General features: G+C 33.2%; 1 protein-coding gene across 1 annotated transcript in view; it reads right to left on the bottom strand.

Annotated features, from left to right (window-relative positions):
- The window catches only part of LOC126887131 (organic cation transporter protein-like), a 179,370-nt gene extending 169,144 nt beyond the window's left edge, over positions 1-10,226 (bottom strand). Inside the window, exon 1 of the mRNA XM_050654487.1 lies at positions 10,052-10,226. Within this exon, the coding sequence (XP_050510444.1) occupies positions 10,052-10,100 (49 nt within the window). The 5' untranslated portion in view covers positions 10,101-10,226. The remainder of the gene's footprint in view (positions 1-10,051) is intronic.
- Between the last annotated feature and the right edge of the window lie 11,591 nt (positions 10,227-21,817).

The following is a 21,817-nucleotide window of genomic DNA, read 5'->3' as shown; positions in this document are numbered from 1 at the left end:
GTGGATTTTTTATAGTTATTTTCCTAACAAGTGCAGAAAGTCATACTTTTCCGCACGCGACTGCAGTTTGCCGAAAGACGCGAAGCGGGAGTTGGGAGTTTGACAAGGTTGTCAAAATCAAACTTTCAATATAATTAGTTAGCATGACGACGATCTTGGTTTCCATGACGATGATTCAAAACGACTGTTATTGTCTGCCGATTTGACTTTCGAATATTATGTCAAAATAATTTTATTTCATCGAATTGTCGCGTTAATTTCATTAAAACAGGAACACAATAAGATACATTTGAAATAAAATAGTAAATAATATCTAAATATTAGTTTATTGCATGTATTAATTATAATTATTTTAAGGCCATATTAAAATATCTACACGCGTGCGGAAAAGTAAAACGCGTACGGAAAAGTACAACTTTCTAAACTAAAATGCGTGCGAAAAAGTAGACATTTTTGCACGCTCGTAGAAAATAGTATATTGTGCAACAAGTGCAGAAAGGTACTAATTTCTCACGAGTTTGAAAAGTTGCGGTACGAGCGCAAGCGAGTGCCGCAATTCAAACGAGTGAGAAATTACCTTTCTGCACGTGTTTCACACTATACTTTTTCTACAAGCACAGTTTTTCCTAAAAATAAAAATCACAATTTCCAAACGACGATTAATTATAATAGGTACCTATGTATTTAAACTGTATTTAATTAATACCTACTAATCAATTTAAATTCCTTATACCTAAATAAATTGCACAGAAATCAGTTAAAAAATTAATGCACTGCCTTAATTTGTTTAAATTTAAACAATTATTACACATTATTGACATTATATTTATGCAGTCACGGATTTACACAAAACCTACTTCATTCGACGTCTCTTGCACAGGTTGCTAAATCCTTATTGGTTATTTGATAATTATAAAATGTTTAATAAGAATAAAATTGTAAAATAAAACAGTTGTAACATCCATAATTTAGTTTCTATGCTATAGTTAAATATAATAATTGTCTTATAGGTTATATATTTGTCTAAAGTTTAACCACGGATGTAAACAGAATATAACGTTACTCAGAATGCGGTAGTCCACGGATGTAAACAGAATATAACGATACTCAGAATGAGGTAGTCAACTGTGCAGAAAAGAACTTTGCGGCACAGAAACGTCACTTTGCGGCACAGAAACGTCACTTTTCTGCACACTAATGTCAAATATCTTATACTGTGAGAAAATATCAAGTTTGCTAACATAAAACCGTGCAGAAAAGTGCACTTTGAATAGTGATTGTAGAAAAAATTATTTACTTTCGCCATTTTATCAAAACTAAACTACAATTTAAGGGCTAAGGGGTGAGTCTGTATCGGCTGATCTAATATATATTTTTTTTAAATACAATATAATATGCAATGCAAATATAATGTCAATAAAAATACAATGAAATATGCAATGCTCATGTTGAAAATATGCTCCTAGGGTTTTTAGTTTATTCGTTAAAAAATAACAAAAGATCATTTAACATAACGGGAATTCCAGTTCCCATCCTATTTGGTGTTATACTTAGAAGAGGCTGACAATTTCAGCCACAGATGTTTTCCAATAATACTTAATTCTTCTTCTATAAAACTGCTTCGATTTCAGTTTTATAGAGAAGAGGCGGGGCAATTATATGACTTTAGTCTAAGTGACTGAAGATTTTAGCTTTTTAGACTAAAACGTGAGAAAATTGTCTAAGAAGCTGGATATTTCAGCCTTATAGAAAAGAGGGCGGAGACATTAAATTTCATTAGTCTAAGAAGCGCTTCTTAGCTAAGTGGCTGGTTTCTTAGCTAAAAGGCTGATTCTCTAAGAAACTACGACATATGTCAAGTTTACTTTTATTTATTTTTTTAAGATAATTTGTAATCAATATCATGTATCAGAATAATCTACTTAAAAAATAAACGAAGATCAAATTTATAAATTACAAATAATAAAAAAAATATATGAATAGTAATTATAACAAAAATACAGGCCATAAATTAAATCACATATTCTGGGACCAAAAATTGTTTGAATGAACATAACTTACCTTAGTACAAATATGCACATAAAAAAAGTTACAGCCCTTTGAAGTTACAAAATGAAAATCGATTTTTTCGAATATATCGAAAACTATTGGAGATTTTTTATTGAAAACATTATGGCACATATAAAACACATATTCTTATGGCAGAAACATCTTAATAGTGAAATTTGTGCACCCCATAAATATTTTATGGGGATTTTGTTCCCTTAAACCCCCCCAAACTTTTTTGTTCGTCTTAATTAAATTATTATTGTGGTACCATTAGTTAAATTCAATATTATTAAAACTTTTTTGCCCCTTAGCATTTTTTTGGTAAGGCAGTTTTCATCGAGTTGAGGCTTATTTTTCAGTATGTTTACATAAAAATTTTATGGGGGTTTTGTTCTTTTAAACCCCCCAAATGTTTGTGTACGTTCCAGTTAAAATATTACTGCGGTACCATTAGTTAAACACAGTGGTTTTAAAACTTTTTTGCCTCTTTGTATTTTTTCCAAAAGGCACCTTTTATCGAGATGTGACTTCTTTTTTAATATGGTTCAAAATATCCCTAAAAATGTAAATCATAAATAAATGTTCATATTATTACCAAGTCTCCATAATCGTACTTAATTAACCATATACAAATATGTGGTGGATTTGACAAATATTCGAAATATCTCGATAAAAACTGACTTCTCGAAAAAGTACTAAGAGGCAAAAAAGTTTTAAAAACATTGTGTTTAACTAATGGTACTACAATAATAATTTAATTGGAATGTACACAAAAGTTGGGGGGGGGGGGGGGGTTTAAAGGAACAAAACCCCCATAAAATTTTTATGGGGTGTCCAAATTTCACTATAATTTTTTCTTAAGATCATACTGCCATAAGAATGGCACATGTCCATTTTCAATAAAAAATCTACAACAGTTTTCGATACATTCGAAAAAATCGATTTTCATTTTGTAACTTAAAAAGGCTGTAACTTTTTTATGTGCATATTTGTACTAAGGTAAGTTAGGTTTAATCGAATTATTTTTGGTCCTAGAATATGTGATTAAATTTATGACCTGTATTTTTGTTACACCCTGTATATTAGATAGTGACGCCTGTCAAACGCCTTAATGGTTAAATCATTTTGTCGTTCTCTAAAGTTTGCACTTGCCATGCGTGCTTTAAAGTGAAATATAAAAAAGCTTTGTTACGAATTCGTTGTGGAATTAATTAATTTTTATTATTTATACGTTACATCAGTTTCCATAAGTAGGTATACACGTAATAAATAATATAAAGTAATAATTAAATTTTTAGCAAGGAATCATAATATTTATATAATTGGATGCTAAAAGGACTATTAAAATGCCTCCAAAAAATAAAACAACGGGAAGAAGAGACAAAAAAGCAAAAAAATACGGGATTCTTTAAATTAGAAGAAATCTAGACAAAGTTAACTGAAAATAATTCTCAATTACAATAATTATATATTAATTCTGGATTCCAGCGAGACTTCTACATCTGGTCTACTCTCTGATACTCTCTACCTCAAATCTAAACAATCAACAACCGAAAACAAATCTGGAACTGCCTAACGTTAGTAAACAAAATGTTAAAACGCTCACTATACTACTCTCCAAGTCGATCGAAGTTCAGCAAGTACAAGAGTGTAGACAGGCACCTTATGCGACTTCGCTGTGCCTCGGCCTACTTCCATTCGGTGGCAGTTTTTGCGACCGAGTCAAAGGAATCGAAGTCCTTATCGCTTGGCGTGAATGTGTTCCTCGCGAAGTAGAACGAGTGTGTAGTGACGGTTACTTCGGACTTCGGTCAACTTTGCCGAAGTACTTCGCCGAGAGTGTGGTGTTTGCTTAACGAAAATTTTAAATATACCTGATGATCTGGGTACTTGACTAGGTACTTGAACTCTATTCTACATACAGATATCATATTATTGCATTTTATTTTTCGATAACAAAAGAAATTGATTATAATTTTATGTATCCACGAGATTCGGATAATCGTGATTTTAATAAAACAATATATCAATTATTATAGGATAACTTCAAATGGAGAGCATTTTTTACGTTCATGGTTATATTATTCAAGAAGTATTTGTTCTAAATTATTTTACACAGATAAAGTCAAGTGGTCCTCAGCAACAACAGGCGATTTTAACTGGAAACATAAGTAAGTATGTATTAAAACGGCATGAAAATGCTACTGAACATTTACTTAAATAAGTTTATTAAATGGTCTGATACACGGAAAAGATTTCGGATTTATAAAGTAATTGATATAAATATTCAATCATCTATTGCTAAAGAAGAGGAACACTGATAGAATTTATTAGAAAGACTAATGAATATTGTGTTATATTTAGCAAAACACAATTTGACTTTTCGTGGTTCATCCGATCAATTTTTCACTAAAAATAATGGGAATTTCTTGTGGTTGGTTGAACTTATAGACCTGGACCCCGCGTACCAAAAAAAGTTGATTAATAGCAAGCTGAAAATTTGTTAATAGCTTAACGGTGTCTAGTTGGACAAACATTGATGTATGAGAACACTGGAACAGGGGAAGTTTTAATTGTGGAACAGGTTAAAAACTTGGAACGTTAGACTACGAAAACTTTAAATGTATTTTGTCGAACAGAACTTCCAATTGATTTGTTACCATTTTATTAAACTCTCATGCAAAAATCAGACTGGTGTTTATCACCAACTGGGCATTTTAATAAGTGGAACACGAAGAACATGTCAAATGACAGGAATAATGTTGGTTAGTAATAGCAGCCTGATTTTTGCATGAGAGTTTAATGAAAGGGTAACAAATCAATGGGATGTTCTGTCCGACAAAATACATGGGACGTTTTCGTAATCTGACGTTCCAAATTTTTAAACTGTTCCACAATTAAAACTTCCCCTGTTCCAGTGTTCCCGTACATCAAAATTTTGTCCGAATAGACACCGTTAAGCTATTAACAAATTTTCAGCTTGCCCTTAAACAACTTTTTTTTGGTCTGCGGGATCCCGATCTATTAGTAAACATGACGTTACTTTATAATATGAACATGATCGTCAAATAATATCAAATGATATTGAAGTAAAACAAAACACAATGAGGTAATCACATTATTGGCATATTCTGTTGTCTGTTCGTGATAATGTTTGTGAACGTACCCGTAAAACGAAAAATTTTAATATTATATTAGATTCTACTTCTAGTATTAGTTATAAATAAAAATAAGGAACAACTTTCATTTACGTTACGTTTTGTAGATATAATGATGGCAGCTTGAAAATCAAGGAGCATTTTATTAGCTACCAAGAAATTGGAAAATCTTATTGTAATCCTCGTAAAACAAACTGGGACTGGGAAGCATATCAAGAAGAATTGCAACGTTGAACACTGGACTTTGATATGACCACCAAACAATTTCAAGAGGTGTCATGTCAGCGTTCGAAAACGATTGGCGGAGGCAGTGAAGAATTCCAACAGAAAAGTATCCTGGTGGAATGTCACCCTTGCAAATCAAAAGACAGAAGTCAGACCCAAATTTCATTTCACCAACGGCAAAGCTCTGACTAATAATAATAAGGAACTGAGAAGGGCAAGAGGAGAATCGTTGCGAAGGTATTACAAAGTGATAGAACATACTGTAGAAATGTCAAGGCTCTATGGAATTCCCTCAAAGAACCCTCAGATAAGTATTCCCCACTCTAAAAGGAGTTACTTAAATATACAGAATTGTGAAGAGACCCTGAAAGAACTTTTCATGGTGCACTTTCCCGAGTCTAAAAATGTGTCCAAATGTGATTTTTGTTCAGTTTTAGGGTAAGTTAATGTTATAATAGATCATAATGTCTTCTATCAATGAAAACTATTTATATTATTGCACTTTTCATTAGTTTAGCACTTTTGAATATACGACGAAGGTGGTCTTTATGTATTAGATGTTATGATTTGATAGATATTGCTGAATCAACTCATTGGTTTGCTATTCATTCAGTAGTGTAAATTTGGGTAGAATAGGTCTTTTCATCGATTGTCATTTGTTTCGAGCTTCTGTCATATGTTGTGTAATCTGTGTATAATTAATATGCACGGATTATACGACATATGACAGAAGCTCGAAACAAATGACTGTCAATGATAAGGCCTATACCCATTTGCCGAAATTAATTTATGATCGAACTTATCATCTGGAAAACCACTCAATTTTTAAAACTATGAGTATCATCATCAACCCGTACGCATCGACTGCTGGACATAGGTCTCCCTCAGCTCTTTCCATATGTCTCTGTTTTGTGCGGCTTGCATGCAGTTACCGATGATAACACGCTTCAAATAGTCGGTCCATCTGGTTGGTGGGTTTTTTGTATAAGACTGTCTTAATCGTGATGTTGAAAATAGTTACCTACCGAAGTTTTTTTTCGAAATAATTATGTTAACAAAAAAATGTGCATTGTTTGTATGTAACATTGAAGGCATGTCAAATATTTTAAATTATTTTCTAAACTTGGCTATTTACATGAATAAAAACAATTACCATTAATTTCTATCCTTGAAAATTGCATGATCTAATGTAAACAATTTGGAAAATATGTCACAGACGTTTTCAATTTCCATATTTTATCATATTAATTAATTCTTATTATATAGCCTTTTCAATATTTTAATTTTATTGCTGGATTGAAACAATATTAAATCAGGGTGGAAAGAATAACTACAAGACAAAACGCAACAAATATATCAAAGATAAAAAATAGATGCAGAGACTAAAAGTTAAAGAAAGAGTCAAAAATGAGAAAAAGAAATGCTGGAACAAGTTAGAAGAAAAAATGGAACCAACCAGTAAATAAAATGTAAAATTGTGTAAAACAAATAAATAAAACAGAAGAATATTGAAGAGTAAGGAAAAGCAAGTAAGGTCAACAAAGATAGAGAACTGCTAAACACTGTTAAACATCGAAAAATGTCTTATCTGGGACATATAGTGAGGGGAAGTCGATATAAAATATTACAACTGATCCTTAAAGGCAAAATAGAGGGCCCTAGAGGTGTAGGAAGAAAACAAATTTCTTGGTTAAAAAACATTCGAGAATGGACTCAGATACCAAATGCAGGACAATTATTCCATATTGCAGAAGATCGAGAAGCCTTCGCAATGGTGATCGCCAACGTCGGATAACTCTGATATGGCATGTGAAGAAGAAGAAGGAAAAGCAAAAGAAAATAAAAAACGTAATTGGCGAATCAGAAGAAAACACGGAGGAAACAAAAGCTATACAGAAAGACTAACTAGAGGAAGCAATAGGAAAGATAAAGACTGGGAAAGCTGCTGGGAGCGATGAAGCTAGTCCAGAGATTTTGAAATATATAGAAGAAAAAGCAAAGTAAAGATTATTATACATCCTAAATCTACTATGGAAGAAAAAATATTGTATAGCGAATGGTCAAATGCAATCATTGTACCAGTGCACAAAAAGGAAGCAAAAGAAATGAAACTAGTAGAGGTGGAAATTATCGATATAAACGTATGAATTAACATTATATTACATACAGTCGGAAAAATGAAAGAATACCCATGAACGATCACATCAATTTGCTATCTTTTTCTATATCAAACGTTTGTTATTTATAGAAAAAGACAGCTAATACAAAATAAGTGATTGATGTGATCGTTCATGGGTATTCTTTCATTTTTCCGACTGTATGTAGTTGAAACGTATCGGAGGAGTATGACAACTGTCACTGTGACAGGAAATGTTTATAAAATAATCCTCTTCTCACAAACGCCTAAATAGACCGATCAAAGAACAATCTGACCCCAAAAAAAAATAAAGGAAGGATGAAAATTTGGGAATAGGTAGTTGAAATTGTCTATTATTATAGAAGAAAAAGTTTACAATTCTACATCCCCTCCATTTTACAAAAATGGAAGGGAATACCCCCTCTCGAAGATGAAAAAAATTCATTCAAAATAAGACCGAAATTGGATAAAATAACTAATTCTAAACAACTTTTCTTCTATAGAGTTTTTTCACGAAGTCAATATTTTCGAGTTATTTGCGAGTGAATATGTTCATGTTTAACAAAATAAAATATGTTTTTGGACGGTTTTTCTGAGATAACTCAAAAAGTAAGTATTTTAGCGAAAAAAAATATTCTTAGCAAAAATATAGCCCATAAAAAACTTGAAAAAAATGGTGTATACATGAGGTCTGTAGACCCAGTAGAAGCAGAGTTGCAGCTAATAAAAAGTAGGTTCTTCTTCGTCAAATTCCAAATCGAATATTTCAATGTGAAATAACCCAAAAACGGAGCACTTTTAGGGGAAAATTCATTTTTAACTTTTTTAAAGTGTTTAAAAAAGATTTATTTTTGTTTTTAAAAAAAACTTGTAATATTAAAAGTAAGTGAATTACGCCCAAAATATTGTTGGTCCCTTTTATTTTTTGGTAAAAAAATCACGAAAATCACCCCCTAATTAGCATCACATATACATTTTAACATAACCACTTCACAATTTACTTTGTCTATGTATTATTTATATGATCTGTAAGTTTCATCGGTTCAAAGTGCTTCGTTTTGAAAAAGCTGCAGTTAAATGGCTTGAACGAGTAACTAATCACGAGTTTAGGCAAATTTTGAACAGCCATAGCATAACCAATTTTTGTCTATCAAGAAAACAAAACAGCAAAAATATTCAGAAAAGCAAACCGTACATTTTATTACTCTTTGAGATTTTTGGTATTCCTAATTGTTTTTAAGTTAATTCCATAAACAATTACGATTTTTTTCAAAATAAAAAAAAATGTTTTATTTTAAACCCAATTTTTTTCAAAACTGAGCACTTTGAACCAATGAAACTTATGGATAATATAAACAATACATAAGTAAAGTAACTTGTAAAGCGGTAACGATTAATTTTATTTGAGAAGCTAATTAAGGGGTGATTATTGCCATTTTTTTTACCAGAAAATAAAATAGACCAACAATATTTTGAGCGTAACTCACTTACTTTTAATGTTAGAAGTTCTTTTAAAAAACAAAAATAAACCTTTTTTTAAACACTTTAAAAAAGTTGTAAAGAATTTTCCCCGAAAAGTGCTCCGTTTTTTGGTTATTTCACATTGAAATATTCGATTTGGAATTTGTGGAAGAAGAACCTACACTTCATTAGCTGCAACTCTGCTTCTACTGGGTCTGCAGACCTCACGCATACACCATTTTTTTCAATTTTTTATAAGCTATATTTTTACTAAAAATATTTTTTTCGCTAAAATACTACTTTTTGAGTTATCTCCGAAAAACCGTCCAAAAACAATTTTTTTTGGTTAAAAATGAACACATTCACTCGCAAGTAACTCGAAAAGTATTGACTTAGTAAAAAAACTCTATAGAACAAAAGTTACTTAAAATTAGTCATTTTATCCAATTTCGGACTTATTTCGAACGTATATTTTTTCACCCCCGAGAAAAAATTTTTCACCCCGTATTTTCCAATTTTTGTAAAACGAAGGGGATGTAGAATTGTAAACTTTTTCTTATATAATAATATACAATTTCAACTACCTATTCCCAAATTTTCATCCTTCCTTTATTTTTTTGGAGGTTTTCGTAAAATTTTGCGTTCCCTGATCGGGCTAAAAGATGGGAAACTACATGTAATGTAATGTTAATTTATACGTTTATATCGATAAGTTCCACCTCTACAAGTTTCATGTTTTTTATTTCACAATGTATTATGTTTTCCATCTTTTGCGTTATTTTACCGATTATTAGCTCGCTCATCACTGTGTACCTGTGTAGGCATATCCCTATTATAGTCCACAGTAGGTATATCTCTTCTCAGAGATCTTACAGTCAGAAACTAATGAAATAAGAATCGTAGGGTAGCCTTATTAATAAAAGAAAAAAAAACTACTATATTCATGGATAATTCTCAAAATTTGTGAGAGAAATTCAAACACCATAAAATTTCATAATGATTATTTAAACATTTCCCTTACCTGTTTGTAGTAAACCAGATGCTTCATTCTGTTTTTCTTCTGTCTCCATCTCTTACTGCAGAAAATCGCGGTAAAAATCTTAACTACAACTACCACTGCTTTAAACGAATATGATTCCTTCACTCATAAATAAATTATCTATCTTCGTTTGTCTGTGTATTACATAGGACTTACTATAATAATATTATCTCTTTTAAAGTAGGAAAACATGTTCAACATATCATTAAATAAATATCAGATTAATAAATTAGTGAACGATTCTGAAAAGCAGGGTATACGTTGTCACCAAAAAATGTGTAGTAAACTTACCTTATCAATCACGGTAATGTCTAGACTACCTACACTTACATAACAATCGAAGTACATAGTAGTTATATACAGGGTGTTTCCGAAATTATATCAATAATCCTTTCCTGGACGATTCGGTTGTTTTAATTCCTGCAGATGTAGATATAGCCCAATAAATGACCGTTTTGGAGTGTAATTTCCAGGGGCAACTCCGAATTGCATGAAAATTTGGATTTAGGTTCTACTTACCCTCCACTTCAAAGTTGAATTTGTGCCGTTCGTTGGTTGCTTTTACTTGGGGGTGACATTTACACCTTCTCGGGGGGTGAAAAACACGTGTTTAAAGTAAGGCCGGAAATATTGACTTATTTTAAGCACCTTTTGTTCTATAAAGTTTTTTACGTAAGTCAATACTTTTCGAGTTATTCGCGATTTAAAATGTTGATTTTTCGACAAAAAAAACTACGTTTTCAAAGCGTTTTTCCCAAATAACTCAAAAAGTCGAAAAGTAGATATTTTATCGAAATAAATATTTTTAGCAAAAGTGTAGCCTATAAAAAAACGAAAAAATGGTGTACCAGTAAAGTCTACAAATTGAGCAGAAGCAAAGTTGTAGCTCATGAAAAATACGTTCTTATTCGTCTAATTTCAAATCGGATAATTCAACGCGAAATCACCGAAGAAAGAAGCGTTTTTCGGGAAAACCTTATTAACATTTTTAAAGTATCGAAAAAAAGCTTATTATTTGTTTTTTACAAAAGTTTACAGCATCAAAAATAAGCGAGTTACACTGAAAAAAGTTGGCCCCTTTTTTTGGTAAAAAAAATCGTGAAAACCTCCCTCTATTTAGCACCCTAAATGAAATTAATCGTTTGGCTTTACCATTTATTTTAACTGTATGTGTATTGTTTATGTGATCTGTAAGTTTGATTGGTTTGAAGTGCTTATTTTTGAAAACATTTGATTTTATAGTAAAAAAAAATTTCTAAAAATTTTTGAAAAATTTCATTTTTTCAAAATAACTTGAAAAGTATTAGTGATAAGAAAAATCTTAAAGAGTAAAAAAATGTAGGTTTTGCTATTATAAATATGCTAGTTTCATTTTGTTTCTCTGTAAGACAAAAATTGGTTAAGATATGGCTGTTCAAAATTTGCATACACTCGTGATTAGTGACCCATTCAAGCTTTCTCAATTATAACCCTTTCAAAAATAAACACTTTAAACCGGTGAGACTGACAGATCATATAAAAAATAGATAGATATGTAAATTGTTTGTAAAGCGGTAGCGATTAATTTCATTTGGGGAGCTAAACACGGCGAGATTTTCATGATTTTTTACAAAAAAAAGAGAGGGCCAACTTTATTTTGAGCGTAACTCGCTTATTTTTAATGCTAAAACTTTTGTTAACAATTAAAACAAAGCTTTTTATAAAACTTTAAAAAAGTTTTAATGAGGTTTTCCCGAAAAGTGCTTAATTTTTCGGTGATTTCACCTTGAAATATTCGATTTGGAATTAGACGAATAAGAACGTATTTTTCATGAGCTACAACTTTGTTTTTATTTGATTGATACACTTTACTGATACCTACACAATTTTTTTGGGTTTTTATAAGCTACACTTTTGCTGAGGATATTTTTTTCGATAAAATATTTACTTTTTGAGTTATATGCGAAAAACCGTCTGAAAACGAATTTTTTTTTGTCGAAAAATTAACATTTTCAATGGCAATTAACTCGAAAAGTATTGACTTACGTAAAAAACTCTATAGAACAAAAGTTGGTTAAAATCAGTCAATTTATCCATTTACGGTCTTATCTTGAACGTATGTTTTTTCACCCCCGAGAAGGGGTGACTGTTACCCCCCAAGTAAAAGCAACCAACGGCACAATTTCAACTTTGAAGTGGAGGGTAAGTAGAACCTAAATCCAAATTTTCATGCGGAGTTGCCCCCAAATTACACGGCATCGCCGAATTTCCCGTTCATTTACTGGGCTAATATTTCAATTTTTCATTTTGATCTTTATTCATTTTAATTAACGTAAAGAAGGTATCAGAAAACAATTCAAACTGCCGGAATTTTTTTCAATATTTTGCGCTGAAGCTGTTGCGATTTATGAAGCTTTACTTCTGTTTACTGAATGCAATTTTTAAAGTGTTTTAATTTTTTCATATTCGCTATCGGTATTACAAGCGATTGGAAAAATTGATATACCAAAAACACAAAGCGACACTTTGATAACTTTAATCAGTAAAAACATTTTCAGTTTAAGAAGTGTTGGAAGATACATAAAATTCATTTGGGTGAAAGCACACATTGGGATTAAAGATAATGAGACTGTTGATTTTTTGGCAAAGGAGAGCATTTTCGTAGGAGCGGAAGCTAATTATGATAGAAGTTCTAAGGATGTCTAAAAATAAAGTCCTTAATAGATGGAACTATGCATGGAAGGAATACTGTTTTACAAACCCCAATACATACAACAGTAGTCAACCAGTTCCCCCCAAAGAATATTGGCATAAAGAACTTGATGTGCCAAGGAAATACATCACAACGATATTCAGAATGAAATTTGGTCATGCATGTTATTCTTCACATTTATATAAGTTGAAAGTAACTGAATCTGAAAATTGTGAACATTGTGGCGTGAAAGGTGACTTAGACCATTTATTTTTTGGATGCATTAAAATATACAATAATCAAATAAATTATATAATAGTTTTTTAACGTTGGTATTGCAATCTCCTGCTAATATACAGTATTTAATATCTTTGGGATTGGAAGTAATATATTTAGGTTACTTATTGACTTTCTCACAAATTGTATTATAATAGTAGCTTAGGGTTTAGTTAGTGTTTGACACCTATGTCTAACCTTTTCTAAATTTACCTTACTTATCCGGGGCCTAGTCTTGTGTTGTTGTATACTACTACTATTGGTTTACAGCGTTCTCCGACGCCTACCGACTCCTAACCGCCATTCTTTTCTGTTTGACCATATACCTGGAGGTATTTCTCTTTCCTCTAGTTCTTTTTCAGTTCCCACCCTCTTCTTGGCCTTCCTCTTTTCCTTCTCCCTTTTGGTGTTCACGCCAAAATCTGTTTAGGGATCCTGTCAACTGGCAGTCTCTGTACATGGCGGTACCATATTAGTTGTTTTGTTTTTACGTCATCAATTATTGTATGTGTGACTCCCATGATTTCCCGTATTCTTCTTGATTTGCCTGCTCTCTCTTATCCAGAAGTCTATTTCTATTACTAGTAACACTTTCTCTGTTCTTTGTTTCAGTGGCCAAAATCACTGCCATAGAGATTACACTTTTAAGCATGGTATTGTATATGAGCTGTTTGTTCGCTTTAGATACTGTTTGGTCCCACAGAATGCCGTTCAGCTTAGATATGGCTTTTCTACCATGTATGTTTCTATCTTTTATAGCAGCATCGAGTGTTCCATGTTAAGTTATATTTATGCCCAGTTATTTGTATTTCTCACAGTGTTCAATTTCTACCCCATCGTCTAATGCACCGTTTTCCAAACTTATTTTTCTGTGGCCCGGTTATTTTTGTGCTTATCCTTCGTGACCCACAATTTTTTTGTATACCCTGGTATGTGTGTACAAGAAAACATATATTTAAATGTATATTATAGTTTTATATATTTTAATAAAGAATCATTAGCTCAAACAAAAATGTAATAAAACAAAATATAAATCAAATAATTTATTAATGATAAGTATGTTAGTTGTTTCTGGTTAACTAAAAAACTCACGTTTGCTCATTGCTGAGTGTCATGATTCCCTGTATACGAGCAACTATCTCTTTCCATCGGCTTCTGTCCTGAGCTTCCCTCATGAATTCAGATAATGTTTTTGCACTGGCTTTCTGTACTTGATCCGTCCATCGAGTAGGTGAGCGACCTCTACTTCTGCGCCCTTCAACGTTTCCCAAAATTATAAGTCTCTCAAGATTATCATCACTTCTTCTTGCAATATCGTCAAAAAATTTTAAGGCGGTGGAGAGGCAAATAGAGGAAAGTCGAGTCTGAATATTAAGCTCTTGGAGGATTGAGTGATTTGTTTGTTCCGTCCATGAGATCCGAAGCATTCTTCTCCAGCACCACATTTCAAAGGCGTCAATCCTTTTTCTGTCGTCCGATTTCATTGTCCATGTTTCAGATCCGTAATTAAATATGGGAAAAATTAAGGCACGTACTAGTCTTATTTTGGTGTTCTTTGACAAGGAGCGATCTTTCCAGATTTTCGATAATCGACTCATAGCGTTTTTGATCACAAGATCCTGTATTACTGATGTAGGTTTGTTTCACAAGATCCTGTATTACTGATGTAGGATCCTAGATAATTGAACTCGTTAACCACTTCAAACTGGTCTAAGGCTCCTGTTCTCTGAAGTGAATTTGAATTATCTACTATCATAATTTTTGTTTTTTGTTTATTGATCTTGAGACCACATCTATTGCTTTCGGCTTCCACTAGCTGCAGTAGGCTGGACATTTCTTCTTCGGATGCAGTTATTAATGTTGTATCATCTGCATATCTGAGATTTGACATCTTCTTTCCTGCGATAGAAATACCGCCATTCCGAAAGTTTATATGTACAGCCTAAAAGTTTGCATCGATAAAGCGTTGATAGACATTGATTCTGCGATAAGATTCTCTGCTGGTGAGTGGTCAATAATCAATGAGTTGATAGCCACTCTTTAACCGGTGAAACTGGTTGTAGAAGCTCTTTACAGAAGAGAGTCCACTTTGATAACGGCCGACACAACCATGAAATGTGACCGAGACAAACTAAATAGCCAGGACTCTAGCCTTGCTGTCGATCTATCGGAAGCACTACGCAACAGAATCGCGGAACCGCGCCTCTCTGAAATTACAGGTACATTAGTGTACTTACAAAATCAAACAAAGTATGACGAAGGACTAAATAATCCTGGTTATTTCCCCATGCCGAAAAAGAATGCAATGCGACAAGAGATGAAAAATTTGTGATTTGTATAAATAAACAAGTAACTGTGGAACCAGTGTAAGAGAACATAATGGAAGAAGATGGGCCAACTAATCCGGAGCCCGTGATTTTTACTTTGGAACAAGAACTTGAGATTGAATTGAAACGAGAAAGAGAAAACTTTTATAACCAAAAAAACTGGTTCTCAAAAAGATTACGAAAAGATTTTGGAAAAGGAAATGGCCGTTTATGAGACTGAACGAGTAAAAGGCGATCATTTGTCAATGGTCTATGACTATCTGATGACCTTAAAACCGACCAGCACAGAGGCCGGAAGGGCTTCCTCCGTAACCGACTATCCTGTGCAGTTCCGTGCGAAGTTGTTAGACTTATGTTTTCTAAGGTCTCACTTCCAAAAAATTCTGTTGTTTAGAAATTTAGAATATAGACAAAAAACATTAAAACCGTGTTTTTATTGTGATTACACATTCTTGGCAATCTTGCAAAAACCCAGCTGGGTTGAAAATGCTGCTGGATTGCACTTCCTATCCATAAAACTCCAGGAGAAGACGTGAATACCGAAATACCGAGCACCAGGTACCTCTTACAGTTTCGCTGACCCGATATTCGTGTTCGGTGACCTCAAAAACCCCCGATTATGAAAATTAAATTCATTTCCGTGATTAGTTTCCGAGTTGTGAATTTTTATTTTTTGAACACTTTGAGATATACTTTGGAAAATGCATTTTCCGCCTACAACAATGCAATTTTCATTTGTCCCTTATTTTGATAAGTCAACTTTTTTCCTGAAGCCCTCCCGATTCAAATGCAAAAGGTTTCATAACGTCTTAGTTTAAAGAAGTTTGAGATTTAGGTGATTTTAGTGTTTTATATCCTCGTCTAAGAGTAAGGCATAAGGTAGTGACTCTAAGGTAGCATAAGATTCGCGTAACTCAGAGGGCTATGGAGCTGCAGATGTTGGGTGTCTGCCTAAGAGACCGAATCCTAAACGAAGAAATACATCGTGTGTACAGACGCCGTAGAAAGAATCGCGTCCCTAAAGTGGAACAGGGCAGGACACGTCGCCAAATTATCAAACAACCGATGGACAAAACGTATTGTCAAGTGGAAGCCACGAGAAGAAGCACTACGGAGCATAGGACGCCCACCAACCAGATGGACCAATGATCTTAAACGTGTTACCAGTAACTGGATGCAAGCCGTACAAGGACAGAGACAGATGGAAAGAGGTGAGGAAGACCAATGTCCAGCAGTGGACGCGTACGGGTTGATGATGATGACATTCTAATTCTAGACTGACAAACGGGTCATGCACCATCTGCGGCTGGAAGATATTACAGAAATTATTGAGGCAATACTCAATGCTTAGTGCGGGGCCGCAAGTGTAGGTAACGGAGACCGGTAGAGTTACATCAAAAACTCATCTTAGTACAACAAGGAGATTAGAAAATGAATAGGTTCAGAAAATTCTGCGAATAAATCAACGGACTGATCTACGTACGTCAGAGAGTGGGAAAGAAACTGTCATGCTTTTATTAGAACCGTACTTCCTACATAGTGAACCCGTTCATGAATAAACGAAATAGGTAGGTACTCGCAGAGAAATCCATCCAGGAAAGCTGCTTCGATGATCAAAACATATGCAGTAGTGGACGGCAGGAGTCGGCAACAGACCTTCCACTCATACAAATTTTCAGGAGCAGACGGAATCTTTACACTCCTAAAAAAAGCATTACAGGTGCAGAGCCGGATTTAAGGCAGTGGGGGCCCCTGGGCAGAATTGGTGTGGGGGCCCCTGGGCAGAATTGGTGTGGGGCCCTACCTCCTACTATTAAACAAATTGTTGTTATGACTGTTATGACTATGGTATGGTCAAAGTCCGGGTACTTTTTGAGATTTCTTTAACTGAAAATTCCTTGATTATGTCGGGCATGTCTAGTTGCTTTAAGGGCCGGTTGTTCGAACGCTAATCAACAATGATCATTATCAAATAATTAATTACTGTCAATGTAAATTGTTAAAACATAATTAATTACAATTCTGAGACTATAATCAATTAATATAACAATAATTATTAACATAATTAATAATAAATCTCATAATTGTAATTAATTATGTTTTCAGCAACCCAAACAAAGTTGACATTGACAGTTTTGGTGACAGTAGTTAAATATTTAATAATGATCATTGTTGATTAGCGTTCGAACAACCGGTCCTTAGGCTATCATAGACCGAAGTCGATTTTTAATTAACTTCAATTTTTAGAATGATCTCTCTCCACTGCAGTTAGTTACCATCAGAACTAAATATAAACGAAGTGTCACTACAACGTTTGGAACCGCAGCATTCACATTTTTCTCTTTTAACCGTCGGTACATTTGAAGTTCTTTACTTATATTTGATGAGCCGATTTCCTCTTTAAATGAATTGAAAAATTCTACAAATTGTACTAGTTCGACACCTAGTTTTTTTATCTAAATCATTGCTATAATTGTCGGTAAGCTTCAGTGAGTGAGCTTCAATTTCATTGGGAGTTAAATTTTCCAAATAATGTAAAAATCCAAAATTGGAATGAATGGATACATATGCCGAAAGCCTATGACTTGAAGAGGAAATGAAGTGATCTATAATAGCTATAAAATTTGAGTCCTAAATTTCTCTGATGTTGTCATTTCAGTCTCTAAAATATTCCTTAAAAGAATATAAATTTTTTAATTGATCGTCACTCCTGAATTAAGGTCAATATTTCGATCTTGGTGAATACGACTTGTGCTGTTTGTCCTCTTTAAGATTTCGTTCTAAAATATTGCAAATATCCCTGTTTTCAGTAAACAAACTCGATTATACAAACCATTTGTATCGCTACGAGTTTCAAATTGTTGCCCATCGTGTTTTGAAATTTTGGATAATACTCCTTTAATTTGATTATAACCTTTAACTAGTTCTTTTGCGGCATCACTTCTAGACGACCATCTAGTAGTATTTAGTCTTTTTTAGGAACAATAATATTTCTGCCATGGTCGGCGTTTGCTCTCGCTTAAAGACGTTTTTAAACATTCGATTAACAAGTTGCATCTATATTATGTAGAGGAAGTGAAAAATACGTAGGGTTCATACAGTCCTTAAAAAAATCAAAGAATTCTATGGCAGCAGGACAACACTTAGCTGCAGCTTTAGCAACTAAATTTAGAGAGTGGGCGACACATGGAATCTACAACGCCAAGATATTGTGTTATGTAAATTTTAGCTGAACACAATTGTATTTTCCACTCATAACTGGCGCATTGTCGTAGGACTGTCCCTGCAGCTTTTCAAATCAATATAATCTTCTTGCAAGAATGTCAAATATATCTTCTGCTTTATGACCGTAATTTGCCAAAAATACATTTTTAATAGGAGAGAAACCTTCCATATAACGAAATATTACAGTTAATTGATTGACAAAAATTATTCTATGTGAATAAAGTGCTGTTTTTTTTAAGTTTGGGGATTTGTTGGGGCCCCCAAAATGTGGGGGCCCCGGGCAGCTGCCCAGCCTGCCCTCCCTTATATCCGGCCCTGTACAGGTGTGACAAAGCGGATTTGTATTTTGTATATAAAAGAATCGATCAGAGTACCTTAGAACTGGGATATACAGTATGTAAATCATTCAGCTGGACATAGGGAACATAACTCCTCTCCGTTTTTGTGAGTAGAATTTTTAGTTTACATTGATCATCCCGTGTTGTGTATCTCCACATTTAAAAAAACAATATAATAGATCCTGAAACAGTTTATTCCAATATACAAGTGTGTCATCAACATTTCGGGCCTGTATATTTTTGGAAGTTTGTGAAAGATTATAAGGTATTTATCTAAACAATCATCCTACAAGATTATTTCAAAAATTTTCATTCAACTCAATATTACACATCAGTGCTTTCACGTGACACATGACAGTAGTGTTTATAGCATTTTGAAAACAAATTAGGCATTCCAAATCACGTGATATAATATGGCTGCTGGATGGCGAAACTGTCATCCATAGGCGTATCCAATGTTTAAACCACTTCATATTTAATTTGCTATCACAATTTCACAAATTTCTCTACACAATTAACAAAAAAACAAAACCAAACAGGATATTCTTTGCAAATTTGTCAATATTCAATGTAAACATTAGATACGCCATGACCACCCCCCTTAACTATGTCTATGTGCATGTCAGTTTAGCCATCCACCGACCACCACTGACAGTTCATTGGAACCCCTAATTGGAATATTTGAAGTTTTCAGTAAAACATTGAATAAAACATTGAATTGTCTTTCTGTTGTTTTAATTTCCTGCGAAATTTCATCAAAAATCCCGCAAAATTTATAATTTGAAATTTCCACGTAACTAAAATTTGTCAATTTAGTTCCCATTCCAATCAAGAGATGGCGTTAATTCGATCCGAAAGATTAACATGGCCGTGAAACGTCTATGAGTATGTATGGTTTGTGACAACTCATTTCGACAGATACAAATAAACGTCAAAATATGACAATGTAGTAGCTAAATATTTTTGGCCTAAGGGAATGGGAAACCTGTTTAGTTTTGAAATTAATGTTTAAATAAAAAATATTTTAAAAATTAGTTAAAGTAAACTTTGTTTTTGAGTTATTTATGGCAGCCTTGCTTCAAAACCAACTCATTCTATTCGTTCTAACAGCTCTATCGCACCAAGAACCCGTACTCGAACAGAAGCTTCAACTAACACAGGTTAGCGCAGTTGCCACAATTCTCTCAATGTATATTCCCTATGTCCAGCTGAACGATTTACGTACTGTATACAAAAACATCACAGAGGAACAGTGGTGTGTGAAATGTGGAAGTAGAGCCCTTCTACGGGCGTATATGAAAGAATGACGCGACGGGCCTATAAATAAGCCTGGACTCAAAACTCCTGGACAAAATATCAAGCGCCTTTCAAGCGGAAGCTTCTATTAAACGATGCTGCCGTTAAAATGGGATCAAAAATATAGAAGACAAGAGATTATCGTAAGTAATTTCCTATGGCTAAGCAGCTATCAAAGCTTTGAAATCACATATATGATAAACTTCAAAGTGGTATGGAAATCGGGGAAATTAAATAAACTAATCAAGGAAAATTCAATTCACTCAACATATTATAAGGAAATAGAATCATTGATTTTATAAAATATTTCTAAAACTGACTGCTTGTTCACAATGGACGTAACCATAAGATGAACGTAAACCGTTATAATTTCATAAACCGTAATTTGTACATAATTTTATGCAGCGTTCGCAATAGACTTAAATTTTACGTAAAGACTTTATGTATCTTTACGTAAAATTTAAGTCTATTGTGAACGCTGCATAAAATTATGTACAAATTACGGTTTACGAAATGATAACGGTTTACGTTCATCTTCAGCGCTCAAAGACCACAGTGGCAGGTCCAAAAGCACAAATTAGTTAAAGATTAAAAACAGAATAATAGAATAATTATTGATTACTCTAAGAAAATGCACATAATATCAGAACATAGCAGGAAACAAATAGAATTTTGTTCTAAATACATATACGTTAATTAGTGGAATTGGCTCCGTGCGTCTCCCCTCTACTTACAGTCACGTGACACGCTGTCAGATTTTGTCAGGACGTTTTTAGCATTGAGTCTTATGGGATTATTTTGTTAAACTTGAATATTTTATTTTGTAGTGATATAATAACCGAATACAATTGTTAGAATTCATTCGTTATTAATTTATACTGTAATTTATACTGCAACAAAAATATTTTCTTTTTCGTTAATAAAGATTTATTGACATAAACTGCGATAGTGAGGTTATGTATACAAAATCAAACTGATAATCAATAGTGGAAATAGAAAAATTTATATCAGATTAAGTGCGTTTTTTTATTATATTAATACATAATATCACTAGCGTGACACGGCATTTTTTTTAATGTCTCTAATGTCTCATTTAAACATACACAAAGCGTCCTGATAAAATTTCAAAAAACCGCCACCATGAGCAGGTCGGTCGATTTTGCTTTGACACTTTGTTAACGCTCAGAGCGAATTGGCGAGGAACCGCAAAGTGGGCGACGCCTGGTGGCGAAATTGAAAAGCATCAACTCAAGGAAAACATTGACTTTGCCATTAACTTGTGTACATATTTGCGGTCAGTTGTTGTAATTAACAATTATTTCGACTTAAAAAAACTATTGCAGTGTTCCTCAGTATTCATTCCTATTATACTCTACGTAATGACCTAAATTAACCAATGCCAAATCACACATTTTGTTAATTTAACGTTTGTATTAAACGTAGTATTTTTTAATGTTTAAGCGACTGCAAAATTAAATAAATGAATAAGATGTAGTATACAGGGTGTAACAAAAATACAGGTCATAAATTAAACCACATATTCTGGGACCACAAATAGTTCTAATAAACCTAACTTACCTTAGTACAAATATGCACACAAAAGAAGTTACAGCCC

Source organism: Diabrotica virgifera, chromosome 6, assembly GCF_917563875.1.
Source record: "Diabrotica virgifera virgifera chromosome 6, PGI_DIABVI_V3a".
NCBI lineage: Eukaryota > Metazoa > Arthropoda > Insecta > Coleoptera > Chrysomelidae > Diabrotica > Diabrotica virgifera.
This window is presented reverse-complemented; position numbering and strand designations above follow the sequence as displayed.